Genomic DNA, 17,721 nt, shown 5'->3' with positions numbered 1-17,721 from the left:
ATTTCTGAAAGAATCCAGGAGTCCTCGAAAGTTTCTTTACATCATGGGTTAGTTAAATGTACTAAGCAGGAAGCTGTTTTACCACAGGTGTGATTGCAAAATTAACCCGTTTATTACATCACAAGTAGGCTTAGTTGATTGGCCAATCATCACTCTGACACAAATTTAAAAAACAAAGTCACAACCAATCATGTACAAAATCTTTATTACATGTCTCAACGAATTTATCAGCTATATATTAATTGTTTGATTTTTTTTTAACCTAATGTTGACGTTAACATAGTTGGCAACTGTAGTGTGCATGCTTTTAAAGAGACCTTACGCATTGAACACTCACCCCTTACCTACCATATAAAAGGTTACCCATTACCTAATGCTCATGGTACAAATATATATAAAAAAATAACAGAATGGTGTTGTTGGCATTTTAATGATTAAAATGAGTGGTTTAGAAACCCCTTTATTAAATAAGTAAACATAAGTTATTACATTTTTATCACATTTCATAAAAAACTATAAACTATAACCTTCCCCTAGCTCTGGCCCTTTGTGCTGATATTTTTTTATCTGTTATTGTGATAACGCAATGCCCTTCTTCTCCACAGATGGTTGCGTCACAGATGACAATGATCAGCCTCGCACGTCCTCATTCAACCTCTAGGTGGCAGCATTTCAAAGAATCATCCTAGAGTACAGCTGCTCTTTAACAATCAATACAGCCAAACCGGAGCTCGTCATTCACATAACATCATGCATGAATCGAAACATAAAACGGCTCAGTTTCTGACTCCCACTACAGTACACCCCCCCTCCCACCCAGACAATACACTTAAGTTACGATGATCGAATGTGCACCTGCCAACCGAAATGAACTAAGTAACTAACTAACTAACAGAGTTTGGAGATTGTGAAGTTAACCCGGTCAACGTAAAGGACATCGTAGAAATAAAGGCATAGGTTAAAGCTAGGCAACTACTCCATGGAAGAGGTGGATAAGGCCTAATTAAGACAACTCTTCATCCGCGGTAACGTCGGTGATTAAGAACAAAACGTAGACGATTTAGGAGTTAATAGAAGCCAATTCGTCAAATCAACCAATCAGGAGAAGTTGAGCGAAGGTAAAAAAAACAACAACTGTAATTTCGTTATTAAGTTGGCAGTAATCAGAATAAGCAATTATTAGAGCAACACTGTAAAAAATACAAAAAACATAAAAAAAACACCCCAGCAGACCGACAGACAGACAGACAGACAGACAGACAGACAGACAGACAGACAGACATGCGTTAATGCACTTGGATGATGTAGTGAGCCTCTGCAGGTGAATCCAGGTGAGTGGATCGAGCACGTGCCCCCGTTTGGCAGACACGGTGCGGCCGCACAGAAGCTCAGAGGTATTGGTGATCATAAAGTCCAAGGCTGCCTCCTCCAAGCCTGCCAACGTCTCGGGCGGTGACATCTCCGAGCCGATTGGGCGAGTGTGGCGTCTCGCGTCGTCACGTCAACGCTGTCCCCGGCTAGGTCGTCCGCTACGTATATATCATACCAAGGACGGAAATCTAGGCTACCGTCTTTTTTCCGCTTGAAGGTACAAAAACTTCAAAAGAATTTCAAAAGAATACTAGAAAATAAAAATCGAAAAGAAAGGCTGACAATAAAAAGAGCATTGAAGTTGAAGATGGTTCATGTTCTCCGCTGAAAGCCGAAGCAGAGCAGCCATGATGTTTTTCTATGACCTCGGTTCACGGACGACACAGCTGGCTTTCTGTGCCGCTGCTCCAGGGCGGATCATAAATGGATGATTCTGGAACCCCAGCCTCAGCAGCAGAAAGCAGGCCTCGGGCCGTACTTCCAGAGATGAACAGAAAGTGAAAAGACGGGGCCGCCTTCGCACCGGCAACCCCGGCGACGTTCGTCTTGTGCTGTGCTCCGGTAGACGTTGGACTCGTCTGGCTTGAACCGCTTGTAATGATTAATGAGTTCTGGGAGGAAATAAAGTAGAACCCAAAAACTGGGCCATTCAGGGGAACATTCACCTTGTGGGTCTTCCGTGCACGGCTCTGAATGACACAGTCCACCTCGACAGCATCAGCGGTGAGTAACATGAGTCCAAAACGCCAATCACTATGACGCACCTTCTTAACACTACACCAGCGGAGTCGAGGGGTGGGTGGAAATGTGTCGTTCCAGAAAGACTGGAACCTAAGGGCTCCCCTCAAATAGTATCACAGCCCTTAATGTAACGCCACCGAAACACATCCGAGACCCCTCTGAGAGACCCCGTTTAGGATTGACAACACCGATGGCAGACTCCCGACCCCCTCTTCTTCGTGGAAACGTCCCGATGGTCACAGTGTTCCGTGCGTCGGGGCGCACACTCCCCCCTGCTGGCGGCGACGGGGTAGTGCAGGGGTGGACGCTACCTGGAGGCGTCGGCGGGGAGGAGTCTCCGGAACCAGCGGCCCACGGCCAGGTCCGTCCTGAGGACCAGGCCCACGCCCACCAGCAAGAACACGCTGCTCACCAGGAAGCCACACGTCTCGAACATCAGCCTAGCAGCGGGGGAAGCAGAGAAAGGAGGGTGTGAGGCGGCCATTCTCAACCTCTTTTTTTGGAACGTGACCTCCATTCCAACCGCCAGACCCCGCAGCGCACAGTGACGGCGGCGGGTCGGCTCATCGGTGGCCTACTCCCCTCCCTCCTGGAAAACGACGGAACCCGCCTCAGCCGCAAAGCGACCAGCATTCTGGGTGACCCCAGCCATCCCTCACACCGCCTCTCCAGCCTCCTGCTGTCTGGGAGACGGTAGGGCAGCCCCATCAGACTGGGAAACTGTCTTTTCCACCCGGCTGTCAGGAAGCTCAACCGGCTCCCCTCTCTCCCTTCCCTCCCCCCCACTCTTTAACCCCCTCCAATCTGCCCCCAAGATCCCTGGACCTTTTCCTTTTTTTTATTTACTTTATTCATATATATAGCGGTTTGTTTTGCCCACCTTGCACTATTCCAGAGTATTTTGCGCTATTTAGAATTTATTTATTGTCAATTTTACTTACTTTTACTCAATCTTACTTATTTCATTTCATTTCATGTGGAAGCCGGGCATTCAGCGCCACTGGTAATACACTAACACACACATACACCCCTTTTGAACCCCATTCACATCAATGTCCAACATTTGAATGTAGGCACTAAAAGCATCCACCAAGCGGCCTAGATGCACACAAGGGGAAAATTGAAAATAAAAGTTGGGGATAAAGAATCTGCAGCCAGTGCAGACATTAATTCAGGACTTTATCTGGCATGCACACATTGAGGCCATCGTCATTAAATCCAATGTGCGTACGGGTTAGTCAGCAGATCTCAGCTGTGCATGTGGACGGCATAATCCCTCAGGTGGGGGCACTGTGTTCCAAAGTGATTTATTATCACAGAGATTAAGGTGTTGATATTAATCAGTAGAGGAGGGGGAAAAACACATCAAAGTGACGAAATATGATGGAGGTTCAGACATAATCAGTATAGCTGGTGAGAAGGCGATAACGTGAGTGCATACATTCATGGCACGGGCATGGCCCCAGTGGGAATCGAACCCCCAACCCTGGTGGGGGATATAATGGATGTTTATTGAAAATAAGTCTGGCTGTACACAACAGCTAGAGCCTTGGATGCACACCACACAGTAGCCGCCTCCTCGTAGAATGACAGGGAATTGCGTCGTTGACGATAAATCCCTCCCTGATGAGAAGCTAATCTCTGACAGGGAGATTGTGCTGCCGACGGACATTTTGTAGTTCAGTTATAAGAGATCAATAGTTTATTTAGTTTCCGTCTCTGGGACCGCTGAACTTGCAGATGACACCATTTGCTTTTGTTACTAAATCAGAACTTTTCAGAGCAGCGATAAGGCGAGAAAAAGAACCCTAGCCTAACGTATTTATTCTGTCTTTTAGAGTTTGAAGAGCACAGAGGCATCATGAGGAACAGGAAGGTATTCTGATACATACACACATTCGAGCAGTGTTGTTCAACCTACGTGCGTCAGACTAGGGTCTTGCAAGTGGTACGAGGGATTTTTTTTTTTAAATAGACTAGTGCTGTCAGTTTAACGTGTTATTAACGGTGTTAACGCAAACCAATTTTAATGGCGTTAATTTTTTTATCTCGCAGTTAACACTCTTTTGGCTTGGCAAACGTAGTTTTTACACCTGCTGTCTAGCAACAACTAGTCACATTAGAATAACTACAACACCATACCGGATCTAGCTACACCGGAAACAAAACAACAAGCACGCCGCACAAACTTGTTGGGGCAAGCAAGGATACGGAGCGGGTGAAAAACTCCTTTTTCCCGTGGACCGGGTTGAATTCACTGCCGGTCTCTCTTCTTATATCCATCTTACCAAATATATTTTATTACTGTCCTTCTCAACACTCTCTGATCTCACTAAAAGGCTAGCAGCACAAAATCAAGGGATATTAAGAATAGAAAAAAATGTGCGATTAATCGCGAGTTAACTATGACATTAATGCGATTAAATATTTTAATCGCTTGACAGCACTAAAATAGACACATCGACACAATACAAAAAAATACAGCTCATTGAAAATAAATATATAAGGAATATTCTTGAGTAAATGAAGCATTATCGATAGTTATCATTTAAAATTTTTTGCATTCTTTCATCCGTTTCCTATTTTGATGTCATTGATGGTTCATGAGGATTTCTGTTCAGTAGCGTGGCAGAATTCCCACCGGCCATGGCCTTCATGCAGTAATAATTGTGTACAAATGAGACGCTGGCACTCTTTGCTCAGCCACTGCATGTGTATTCATCTATTTTATAACAGATTCATGAGGTGGTCTGGGCAAGAAGCACTGCATTAGGGGACAGAAGACGTGTCAAGTAGGCGATTGGAGTGTGAACCTACTTGTGCACAGCTCGGTCAGCAAAACCACTTTGTACTCGCACATTATCTAACTGCACTCAATCATTTCGTATACGTCTGAAGTTTCAATGGTTGTGGATATTTAATGTTAATAGCTAGAAAATGACAAAACAGGTGGTACAAAAAAAAAAAAAACGCTTTTTTGTACCAAAAACAATCCACCACCGAACAAGGGTTTGCTGTTGGAAAATCCCTGCACTCATAAAATCGCTCACAAAAACAAGCCTGTGAGCACTCGGCTAATGTGCAATAAATGCACATTAGGTGTGGTGTGACGTTTCGCTTCCAAACTGCACTTATACCCATGTCGCCACCACGCCCTTACTGCAGGGGGTTGGGCGGGGAATCCAATAGAGCCACTTACTTGGGTGTAAAGACCTTCCACACCATGAGGTGTCTTCTGAGGACCGCAGCCGCACATACAGAGGCCAGCACCTGAGAACACACACACACACACACACACACACACACAGTGAGTATGGTAAGTGTTGCACATGGACTTCACAGAGACCTACGGACAGCCAGACGGACTCCTAGGTGTAATGCTGTCCTAGACTGGGTACCCCCCGCCCGTTCTGCCGGCGATTTGAATTCGCCCTGCAGCAGGGTCTGGAGAGGAGCAATACATTTCATTCTGCTTCCGATACGCTTTTGCGGGAGCCAATCACCAAGCTGGTTTCTCCCCCTGGCGCGCTATTGGCTGGTTTAACACAATGACGACAGGGAAGCAACGGCAAGCCAACAATTGGGTACGGAGTCATTTGAACTACACCGGTTGATCACGCCTCTTGTGCTGAAGAAAAATTACAGCAGCTTGGTCTGGCAATAGCCAGGCTAATTCTTTCCAGTAAAATTCAAATCGGTTGCGTGGAAGAGGGCATTCAGTGCCACTAAATGCAGGTTGACACTGCATGTCTAACCAAAATGAGTTGTGGGAAAATGCTAGTAGTATTTCCTCCGTATATTCACAGCCAACATCTGCCTGAGTGGTGGCCTAAATGAATACAGACCAAAGCTAGGGAAAGGCTCCAAATACGCAGCTCACAAGCTATTCAAAATGATACGACTTGCTAGCCAACTTTCAACATATCACCCGTCAGGGTTTATAGAAGCAGCCTTGTTTTGTTTCGGTAGCGTGTTTAGCGTGCGGTAGCCTGTGGAGCTGTAGTACCTGAGCTCCCAGGACGGTGAGGTAGCGGGTGGCCAGCTGCAGGAGAGCAGAGCTGAACTGCTGAGGATTTTCCCTCAGCCTCATCTCCATCACTGCATCCTCCCCTTCCTCTTGGCCTGCTGCTCCTCCCCCAGACCCTCCTCTTACCTCACACACCAGAGGCCAGAACAGGAGCAGAGGGCAAGCCACTGGGGGGCAAGATACACAGAAAGGAAAAACATAAGCCTTGAGGTGGGTGAAGGGCATCAGACACTAGGTCATATAAAGTACGGGACGACCCTCTGGTGTTGGGTATATGCATCTCAGCAGCAGCCAATAACCAGAGCTACATACATTACATTTAGGGCATTCAGCAGACCCTTTTATCCAAAGCGCCTTACATTAAGTACATTTGTCAGAAGAAGGAGAAACAGCAATATATCACTGTCGGTGCAGTAAGGATGTTCATAGAACCAAGGGCCAAGCACTAACAATCACTAGGTAAACACATTCCCTGCATAGAACAAAGATAGCTAGGATAAGATGCCACACAACCAAGTACTTTTTATTATCGTTTTTACGACACACAATGCGTACATTAAGTGCCAGGACGTACAACACACAATAAGTGCATTCATAAGTCCATAGAGCGCTACAGAGACGGACTAAGATAGACAGATACCTGCGAACAGGATGTGGGAGGAGAAGGTGTTGAGGCCCACCAGGGAGGCGGGCAGCAGGGTGCCGCTGTGGCCGCCGGGGAAGCCCACGAAGGCGGCGGCCCACTGGATGGAGGAGAAGGTGGGCAGGTGGCCCGTGGCGTGGAAGAACTGGCTGGAGGCCAGGGCCCACAGCACCAACGGGGTCCAGGGCACGCTGAAGTCCCCTGGAGGGAGAGAGAGGACAGCTCTCACTGGGTACTCCTGTACAAGCGTTATACATTTAGACTTGCACATCAAACCATTAAGTAATTACATCTGAGGCTAGCCCGGACTATGAGATGAAACCTATGAGACCTAAGCCCTGAGTTTTTGCTGGGTAAACTTACTGAGCATTTCCTTGGAAACTAAATAAGAAATGTGTGCTATTAATCGATTAGAGTAAAACTTCTTCAGAATAAACACCAGCGTTCCAATTATATAAAAAAGGATAAAATAGGTATTCGCGTTTGCAGCCCACAGAAAAAAAGTAAACATTGTTCTTCTTTCCTTGTTCGATTTTTAACCTTCAGCCTTGGCTATATACTGTATATTGACTTTCTTCAAGAATCATTTCACGCTCCAACGTAATCCTTTCAAAAACATCATTTGGAAACCCGTCCTTTCCCTCTGAATGCCGCCTTACCCGAGTGCGCCCCCTGCAGGCCGGCCAGGCTGATGGCGGAGGCGTGGATGTGCAGCAGGGAGCCCATCTCCAGCAGCAGCAGCAGGAAGGACGTCGCCATGCCCTCGGGGTGCAGCAGCAGCAGCCCCAGGCCCAGCAGGCCGCACAGCAGCAGCAGGGGGGCGGAGTACACCGTGCCCAGGCCGTAGGCCTCCACGGCGGGCCGCGTGTCCACCTCGCCGCCCGCCAGCTGCTGCTCCGAGTCCTCCAGCGAGCGCCGCATGCGCTGGTAGATCTGCGGGATGAGGTGCTGCAGCTCGGCGTGGGGGCTGATGCCCGTGCTGGCCCGGTAGCGGGGCGGCGGCGGGGGGCCGGCGGCGCGGGACCCCCGGCCCGGCGAGGGGCCCCTGGCCTTCAGGAAGACGGTGAGCGGGTCCGCCCAGAGCAGGGCCACGGCCAGGCCCAGCAGGGCGTAGATGGCGCGCGGCAGGGCCACCTGGGCCACGCCGATCAGCTGCGCCAGGTTGCGGAAGCTGTCCTCGGGGGTGCCGCTCACCGCCCAGTTCAGGCCCAGGCCCACCGCCGCCAGGGGCAGCGCCCAGCGCGCCGCCAGCACCGCGCCGCCCGACGCGTTGAGGTTGCCGTAGTGCCGCAGCCAGCGCCGCAGCAGGTGGGTCCAGAGGCCGAGCGCCCCCAGGGACAGCCCGTAGTGCAGGTTCTTCAGGCGGCTGTCCTGCATGCGGGCCAGCGGCGAGAGGAAGGGCGAGGGCGTGCAGGCGCCCTGCTCCTCGCGGCAGGCGTGGAAGGACAGCGAGAGGTAGGCCCCGCCCACCAGGAGGCCCAGGCAGCCCAGGAGGACGTAGCTCTCGCGCCGCACCAGGGCGGGCGGCGGCGGCGGCGGAAGCAGCAGGCCGGCGGGGGGCTTCTGGGGGTCGTGGGCCGGCGGCAGCAGGTGGCCGTCCCAGTGGAGGCGGAGGGGGACGCAGAGGCCCAGGGAGAGGAGGAGGAAGGTGACCACGCGGCCCTCGGCGATCACGTAGCTGTCGGAGAGCAGCGAGGCGCAGCGCAGGCCGGCCACCAGCAAGGGGGCTAGCAGGAGGTGGGCCGAGCCGCTCCAGTGCTTGGCTACCACCTTGGAGACAGGAAACAAGATGGCTTCAACACAAGCACCGCAGAAACACACACACACACACACACACACACACACAAAAAATGGAGAACTCTCTCTTCAACGCAGACCCTTTTTTTCCCCCCATAATTTTGTGTCTAAGGGACTAATGTGGACAACTGTTCTGAGATATCCAGTATTGAGCGAGGCTGCTAAAGCCATAATCCCCCAAAAAGACTGTAATCCTTTGGAGCGATAGCGCGCCGTAGTAAATCCTACCTTGTATTTGCTGCCGACAGGCTCTGAATACATTTTATCGTAATGGAATGGATCTCAGGGGGCAAATGCAAACCTTCAGTGGAGGTAGGGGCGTAGTGAGATACCACAAACGAGTACATTTCAGCCCTTGCCAAGGATAACGGCTTCAGCTCGGCACTGAACTCAGTTCAATCATTTCATTCATTGTCTACATTTGTCCCTCAGAACCATAATGATCGGAAAATAGGGTCAAAGCTGAAGAACCCAGACGTTTGCCTTCGAAATATATATAAACGCACAGTATAACAGAGGGTCTCTCTGGACATTTAAATGCTTGCAACAAGGCACGGTTCGAAAACGTAACGAAAATAAACCAGATAATATCAAACCATTGAAATATACACTACCAGTGAACTGTTTTTTTTTTTTTTAAAGAAAGCAGTTTTTTTCAATGAAGATAACATTAAATTATTCAGAAACACACTCTTCTTGACATTGTTCATCTGGTAAACGACTATTGTAGCTGGAAACGGCCGATTTTTTATGGAATATCTACATAGGTGAACAGAGGCCCATCTCCAGCAACCATCACTCCTGTGTTCGAATGGTACATCGTTTAGCTAATTGTGTTTAAAGGCTAATCAATTGTTTTAGCACAGCTGAAACTGTTGAATAGAAGTGTGAGTTTTCATGGAAAACATGAAATTGTCTGGTTGACCCAAACTTTTGAACAGCAGTGTATATAAAAGAAGGGATCAACAGAAACGGCCCGACATCCCATAACGTGGCCCTCCTCTCTCCGTGGCGTTACCTTGGCTCCCACCCAGCGGCGGACGCCTCTCAGCATCACCAGCTCTGACACCAAGACGGCGGGCGCCACGCACCACGTCAGCTCCACGCTGCCCCGGGTGAACGCCTGGCCGGCCGCCGCCATCGCCGCCACCGCCGCCGCCGTCGCCACGGGGACCGTCAGCAGGCCCCGGCCCCCGGCACCCAGCGCCCCGGAGGCCTGTGACACCATGAAGCAGAGCAGGCACGCCAGCGCCAGGATCACCAGGCCGGCCGCCATCTTGAGGGGGTTGAAGCGGGCCCAGGTGGCGCGGCAGGTCTCGCGGACCGCGGTGAGGTAGGCCTGCGTGGGGGGCAGGTGGGCCGTCGACACCGGTTTACAATGTGGTTGTTTCCGTATCGGTTTCAAGAAGGTAACAAAAGCGGTCACGATTGCAAAAAAATGCCTTCTGAGGAAAGAAGCTCTTTTTGGATTTGGAGCTACAATTACAATTACAGTTAGGGCGTTCAGCAGACGCTTTTATCCAAAGCGACTTACATCGGTTAATACACACATTGACACACCGACGGCAGAGTCAACCATGCAAGGCGACAGCCAGCTCGTCAGGAGCAGTTAGGGTTAAGTGTCTCGCTCAGGGACACATCAACACTCTGCTAGGAGGAGCTGGGGATCGAACTAGCAACCTTTCGGTTACAAGACAACTGCTCTTCCTCCTGAGCCTTTTCAAGTTCACATTTTTTGAGCTCTTGCAAGCAACGGAGGACCGCCAATTTGTACTTTCAAAGCTTAAAACCATGACTTAATACCAGGGTAACAGATGTTTCCTCTAGGAGTATATGAGTTTGGAAATTCTAGAGAAACGTTTAAATAATGCTTTAGACTTTAACCGTTCGATTTTAGTCGACTAAAAAATCGTAATTATATTTAGTCAACTAAAACTAGAATGCAACTAAAACAATTCTGATTACTTATTGCATTTTTGTCAGAAGATTATGAACAAAACTAAATCAAAATTTGCTGTCAAAGTTAATACTGGCCAGAGGTCAACAAAAATGAGTTTGGTGCCGGTGTGAAGCCCCAGACTTCGGTACAACGTTCCTACCTGCATGGACTCCACCAGCTCCTGTCTGGAGGCGGGACTGGAGGCGGGGCTAGAGGTGGGGCTAGAGGCCAGGTAGGCGGAGGAGAGGCGGGAGAAGTGGGCCTGGAGCGCGGCAAGGCTCTCAGGGGGGATGTCCCGGGCCATGCTGGAGTACGTCTCCAGGAATCGGTTCACCTGGGACACACACAAACAATGCATCAACAACAAACAAATTAACAACTCGTAAACAACACATATGAAAGGTTTCCCAACATGAACGCTTAAGTACATCTCATCTTAACTAATTCATGATATAGATGCTTGTTTATTTCAGATTTATCTGACAGCTTTATCAGAAGTGACTCACAGTGAATTCAGATCCACGTCATTAAGGCTCTTGATCTCGGTTACCTAAAGGTAGTCTTTGACTGAGTTAGGGATCAAAACCCAAAACCTCTACTGCTGGGAATCTAACACATCTTGCCTCCAGTATCCATATTCCTCCTAATGATATTTATAACGATCTTCTTCAGAATTCTTTGCAAGGACTGTGTGCAAGTGTTCAGAAGGTATTTAAAAGGCGGACCTTTTCAACCCATCCCGTCCTACCTGCTTCACGTTGACCCACAGCGCCTCCAGCTGGCTGAGGCCTGCTGCTGCACCCTGCAGCTGGCCCTCAGGGAACAGAGGCAGCAGAACCTGACCCACGTTGCTATAAGGGATGGGCGCCCCTAGCAACAGGGCCAGGGTGGGTACCAGGTCGGTCTGAGGAACCACCTCTGGTTCACTCTGTAGGGAGAGAGAGACAGTAGAAGTTAGCGACACCTAAACTCAAAAATGAAATACTTACATTTCTTTCTGTCAAGGTGCAATATCTTATTGAAATGATGAAATAATAAAATAAAATTGTGGATTTGGATAATTTCCAGGATTAATGTTATGAGTACTTCATCACAGTTCCGATCTAAGAGGGCTTTACAAGCCCCACATTAAACAACACCCCCTTACCTGAAATCCTCCAAAAAGACTTAAAGCTGAAGCTCCCTAAACCCAGGAGGCTCTCTGGGGACGATAAGGTACCCAATGGGCAGACTTACAACGGCGTCAACAGTTGTAATGGTTTATCCTTGATAATGAAGAGTTTGGCCTGCTCTTTTGGGGGCTGGGGTTAGGGGTGTGTCCCCTGTATGTATAAGGCTGGCTTATGAAGCCCTTTGAGTCTAACTGTGATGAAGGGCTACACCGACAAAGTGACCGTGACTTGTGACACGGCGGATGAACGCGTCCACCAAACGCCACAGATTAGCTGAGCATCGGCGCCGGGCCGGTCCTGACCTGGGAGGGCGGGCCGGGGAAGAGAGGCGTGGGGCTGTAGAGGAAGAGCGCCGCGTCCGTCTCCTTCGGGCTATCCCCCCCGTGGTCCCCGGTGTCAGTCATGCCGTGGTCGCCCATCACCACCAGCAGGGTGTCGTTCTGCAGCCGCTCCATCACCGCCCTGCACACACAGCGGGACGGGTGAGGGCGGAGGAGGACGTCACCACCAGGGGTGGTTACCCACACCCATCATCTCATCGCCGTCGCGGGGGCAGCGGCTCTAGCAGGCCGCCCCCCAGACTTCCCTTTCCCGGGCCACATTGACCAGCTCTGACGGGGGGATCCCGAGGCGTTCCCAGGCCAGTGTGGAGATATAATCTCTGCACCTAGGCCTGGGTCTTCCCCCGAGGCCTCCTCCCCGCTGGACGCGCCTGGAACACCTCCCTAGGCGCCCAGGGGGCATCCTCACCAGATGAACCACCTCAACTGACTCCTTTAGAAGCAGAGGAGCAGCGGCTCCAATAAGAGTTCCTCAAGGATGGCCGAGCCTCTCCCCCTAACTCAAAGGGAGACGCCAGCCACCCTCCTGAGAAAACCCATTTTCTCAGGAGGGTCTTGATCCTTGATCCTTTACTGACGCTTCAATATTAGAAATCTGGAAGCATTGTAGACTTCAATGTTTCGATGTAAACCAAATATAGGAGATCAAATATATTTGGTTAGATATTAAATTACTTTAACTGTGTACATCAAGAGAAAGATCAAAGTATACAACTCAAATTGAAATAACTACGTATGATTCAAAGTTCTGCAAAAAGTACAGCTGTACAGTGTGCATGGCAGCCAGTCAGACTGCCTGTTTGTCGAGCCGAAGCGACTAACATTTTGTTCTGCTAACGGCCTTTGGGCCGAGTGCTGCAGAAAGACAATGCACCATAATAACTCAATGAGAGAAATCTTTGGCTGGTCCATCTCTACAGTATGTATTTTGAGAGCTCCCGGGTGACAGTTTTATTCAATATAAACGGGACATATTATGAAAACAAAACTTTCCCTGGAATTTGGGGTGTTGTTTTGGGACTCTGGTGCTCCCACACGCACACAAACTTTGAAAAAAGTCTGTACATGATTTTTTGAGTGAGATATGCATTTCTGAAAGTACCCCGCCTACAGTTAGCAAACGAGCGAGTCAGTTTTCGGCGCCTCCTCCTACGTAGGAAGGGGGCGCAGTTGAATATTACCTCCCACTTCCCCACTCCCCTCCAATCAGAGCATAGCTAAGATTTTGTGGACCAGTGGACGAGCAGCTCCGGCGGGGGGAACTTGCCGGCAGCCCTGCACAGCTAAGCTCCGGGAGTACAAACCCTTTCTCTGCCGGACTGCCGCCGAAGCTTTGGCGGCAGTCCGGAGGAGGAGACATGGAGGAGAAAGGGATTGCACTCCGGGAGCTGAACTGCCGCCGAAGCTGGCAGGTACGGCGGGGGTAGGTCTCGGCGGCAGTCCGGCAGCTCAACTCCCGGAGTCCTTTCTCCTCCATGTCTCGGTTCATGGACTTCAGAGAGTCAAGGCCAAAGTTCCTTTCCCCCAATTCCTCTCAACCATGGCCGAGATATCCCCCCCTACGAGTCTTTACTTGTTGTGGAAGTGATGATATTAGATATAATATTATATAAATACCCATATAATATAATATAATAATATTATATTATATTATATAGATATAAAGGTCCAGGAGTCCGCAAACGGCAACAATCCCCTCTCCTCCATGCTGGGGTTCAGTCTGACAGCTCATTGGTCAATGGGCAGCAGCTCATTTGCATTAAAGCTACAGACACCAGAAACAGCGCATTCTGAAGGGACTGAAACTGAGGGGAATAGCGGTAGGCAAGATCTTTTTTCCTAAAAGCTATTTCCAGCAAACAGCTTCAAAAACATGTTTTCTAGAACCCAAATACTATGTTTACTTGTTGGGAAATCACCATAATATGTCACCTTTAAGAGTTATTTAGGAATGAATATTAATGGGTTTTGGCTTAGACTACTACGAAGCGGCCATTCAATTCCTTGCCTCAATGTGCCAAATGATTGCCTCGGCTGCTGGTAGTAAAAACACCTCGAGCCATGGGGGCCCCCATTACCACAAACCGACGGCCTCTTAATGACTGTGTGTAAACCAATGGATGACTTTACTGACAGTTTTTACAGTCTATGATGCAGAGAAGCTAGAAATCAGAGATGAAAAGCTAGTCAGATATTTCTTTGTTACATCTCAAATTCTATGTTATAACTTAACCCTGATGTCTATAATCTAACCTGTAGACATCATTGTGCAAGATTTTGTAACCCCTAACTTCTCCCTAACGACAAACATCACAACAAATGGCTTCAGTTCACTGTGACTTTCTAAAGGGCCGCGGTGTGAGGACGGGACACACAGCCAGGGCTCTCACCTGATCACCCCGTCCATCTGAGTGAGCTTTTGGCCCATGGCTGGGTGGTCCGGACCGAAGCGGTGCCCACAGTGGTCCACGCCCAGGAAATGCGCCACCAGGACGTCCCAGTCCTCCCCCACCACTGGAGGAGGAAGAGGAGGAGGGGGGAGGAGAGAAGGAGCGAGGAAGATGAGGGGGAGGTGGAGCAAGGAAGAGGAGATGGAGAGGGGAAGATGAGGGGGTGTGGAGCAAGGAAGAGGAGGTGGAGAGGGGAAGATGAGGGGGTGTGGAGCAAGGAAGAGGAGATGGAGAGGGGAAGATGAGGGGGTGTGGAGCAAGGAAGAGGAGGTGGAGAAGGGAAGATGGGGGGGGGGGGGGGTTGGAGCGAGGAAGAGGAAGGGGAGAATGAAGAGGGAGGAGGATTTGGTTAAGAGGATAAAGAGGAAAGGATGGGTGAGAGGGGGGGACAAGGAGTAAGGAAGATAAGGTTTGTTTTCTTACCCATTCACTCAACATATTCACTTTAATTCCAGATCAAATGAATAATAGTAAACGACATAAAACCTATATGTACCGATTTTAAACCTTTATGGTAGGTCACTTTGGGCTGAGAATCTGCTCTACGCGGTTTTGGATAAAAAACATTAGAGTGTATTCATTTATAATTGAATGTTCTTTAGATTTTAACTCCTACGTGGCTTCATTTCCACTCGGCCGCTAGGACACATCGCTAGAAGCTGGTTTGGTATTTCCCAGTGGTCTAAGTAGTCATGGTAAGTCACTCGAGGCGCCACCTACTGGTAGAGTAGAGGTGTTGCAGGATGCCGTTGTCCACGGTGTGGAGGTCCTTCACGTTGAACGAGGGGAAGGGCAGAGAGCGCTGGAACTTCTTGGGGAAGAGGCTCTCCCAGGTGTCGTCGCCCATAAACACCAGACGTTTCCCTACGAGGACGGAGACCGCACAGGAGATGTAGTTATATATATATTATTTATATGTCAAGCACATTGAAACCTTTACTGTAACTTTGATCTCATCCGTGAAATTAATATTTTATTTCCTAGCAATAAAGTGGCCATCTAATCTATTGATACGGTACAATCAACATTGATGAAGTTTAAATATACAAGGCAATATGTAGTAATATGTATTAATGCTCAACGGAATAAAAAAGTCTGACGGAATAAATAACCTAAATCATATCATTTATAACACAACTCACACAACAAAGGGTTTTCCATTTTAGTGATTTCCACCTTTTCATTCAATTTGTATTATACTACTACTATATATAATTTATTGAGAATGGAAAAAATTATGTATCATATTAAAACTATACCTTTCAATAAGAAGTTGAAGGATTTCTCTTTTATTTAAACACGCCTCAGAAAACTCACCTATCTGCCCAAACTGGTGGATAATGTTGTCCTCCAGAATGGCACTGGAGGCAAAGTTGTTCCCCACGTCGATGAAGGTGGGCAGGGATCCCGTGGTGAAGCCCTTGATCCTCTGCATGGTGGTGGTGGGGGGGTCCGCACGGAAGGGGTACAGCCGGCTGTGGGTGGGTCTCAGCGAGGTCATCTCCTCCAGCACCGGCAGCTTGTTCTCGTAGGGCCGTGGCGTCTTGTTGGCGGGGTCGTAGCGGGCGAAGTCGATCTTCAGGGCGTCGATGATGAGCAGCAGGGTCCTCTTGAAGCGCGGCTTGGCCCCGCAGAAGTCTCTCTCCTGCCCGCCGGGCTGGAGCACGTCGTCGCAGGCGCTGGTCCGGTTCACCTCCAGTCTCACCAGGAGGAAGCCGCTCACAAACAGGTAGATGCCCACGTAGAACAGGGCGCACAGCCACAGGAGCAGGCAGAGAATGGGGAGCCTCTTCATCCTGAACAGAGGGGGACAGATACTCGTCTTAGGCTGATGTCAAAGAGGTCATCGTATGGCATCAAGACAAGATCGCATACCACTTACTCCTGTCAGGGGAACGCAGGGGTAGAAAATGACAGAAAGAGATAACAGTACAAGTTGACGCATAATAAGCAACAATAAGATAACAAGGTGTACATCATATATTTATTGGAGCACTTTGTAGAGCTGGCTCCACTCTCTCTGTGACTATTAGAATAATGATTGCCTATTGACACTCATCCTCTCTCCTCCTATGTGTCCTTTGTAACTGATCTAGATTTTAATACGTTTATGAATTGACTGTATATATTATTATCTGGGTTCTATATATATATATATATATATATATATATATATATATAGAGACTTAGAATGAAATCTCATCTTTGTATTGAACAACATATGGACTAGAGCTGAATGGGAAAGGTCACTGGGGATCCAATACAGCCTTCTAGAGTAGTACTAAAAAAGTACCTTTTTTAGTATTATTCATTTATTGTAACATAAACGTATAACCGCAAGAATATAATGAATGAATGAATGAATGAATAAATGAATGAATGAAGGCAAATAACGTGACAGGTTAATAATGGAATGTTGTAACCAGTATAACAGTCGGGTCAGTATTCGGGTTAAATCATTAAAAAGATCAAACGGTGACGTTATACGACTTAAAATGCTTACATCACAAAATAATTTCAGTTAGGCTGCTGAAAAGACAGACTTTGAGCAGAGTAGCGCCGTTAGCACCTAGCTTACTACCTGGTGGGTGACTGACCTTGTAGCGCTCCTTCAAGTCCTCTCTCGGCCGGGTCGGGGTGTGAGTGTGCGTGTTCACAACACCAGGTGAGCGTACAGGTGCCTCAGGTAAACAGAGGGCGTTATCGCACCCCCGCCTGCCTTCATTGGGACTCCCGGTACAATGAGATAAGGTAGCTTGGAAGTAGCTAGGAACCGGAACGCATGGATTGTGGAACTCGGGAGGAACTTTCTGCACGGACACTTTTTGCGGTAACACCTGCGTGCTTCCTGACGCATGCGCAACAGCATGTTTCTAATTAAAAAGTCCATAAAATAAATCATAGGGTATTTATTTAAAATTTGATGTTATTTTGTTATTTTATGTTGTTTTTTAATTACCGTCTACTTGGCTTAATTTCCACTGGGTTGCTAGGAAGTGTTGCCAGATTGAGCCGATTGGTAGGAAAATCTGGCCCAATCTGGCAACGCTGTTGCTAGGACACACAGGGGTCATTGCAAGGCTGTTTGAATGGCCAGATCACATACAGGCACAGCCGGTTTTCACATTCCAAATGTGTCACTCATATAAACCCTGCCCATTATACATTTGATGAGGGTTACAAAAACCTAATCCTTCAAGTATGACACTTAAGCCTTTATGAAAATTTAGATCTTAATGA

The 17,721-nt window shown here is 48.5% G+C and overlaps 1 protein-coding gene across 1 annotated transcript; it reads right to left on the bottom strand.

Moving 5' to 3' along the window:
• Nucleotides 1-855: 855 nt before the first annotated feature.
• On the bottom strand, nucleotides 856-17,242 carry pigo (phosphatidylinositol glycan anchor biosynthesis, class O). The gene is made up of 13 exons (XM_079755501.1): nucleotides 17,079-17,242; nucleotides 15,799-16,277; nucleotides 15,202-15,345; nucleotides 14,422-14,545; nucleotides 11,993-12,152; nucleotides 11,267-11,446; nucleotides 10,679-10,852; nucleotides 9,598-9,918; nucleotides 7,442-8,552; nucleotides 6,780-6,983; nucleotides 6,119-6,306; nucleotides 5,312-5,382; nucleotides 856-2,552 (listed from the first exon to the last, which is right to left on the bottom strand). The coding sequence occupies exons 2-13, from the start codon at nucleotides 16,274-16,276 to the stop codon at nucleotides 2,420-2,422; spliced, it is 3,288 nt and encodes a 1,095-aa protein (XP_079611627.1). The 5' UTR covers nucleotide 16,277; nucleotides 17,079-17,242; the 3' UTR covers nucleotides 856-2,419.
• Between the last annotated feature and the right edge of the window lie 479 nt (nucleotides 17,243-17,721).

The sequence above is a fragment of the Pollachius pollachius genome (genome assembly GCF_949987615.1).
Source record: "Pollachius pollachius genome assembly, chromosome: 18".
NCBI lineage: Eukaryota > Metazoa > Chordata > Actinopteri > Gadiformes > Gadidae > Pollachius > Pollachius pollachius.
This window is presented reverse-complemented; position numbering and strand designations above follow the sequence as displayed.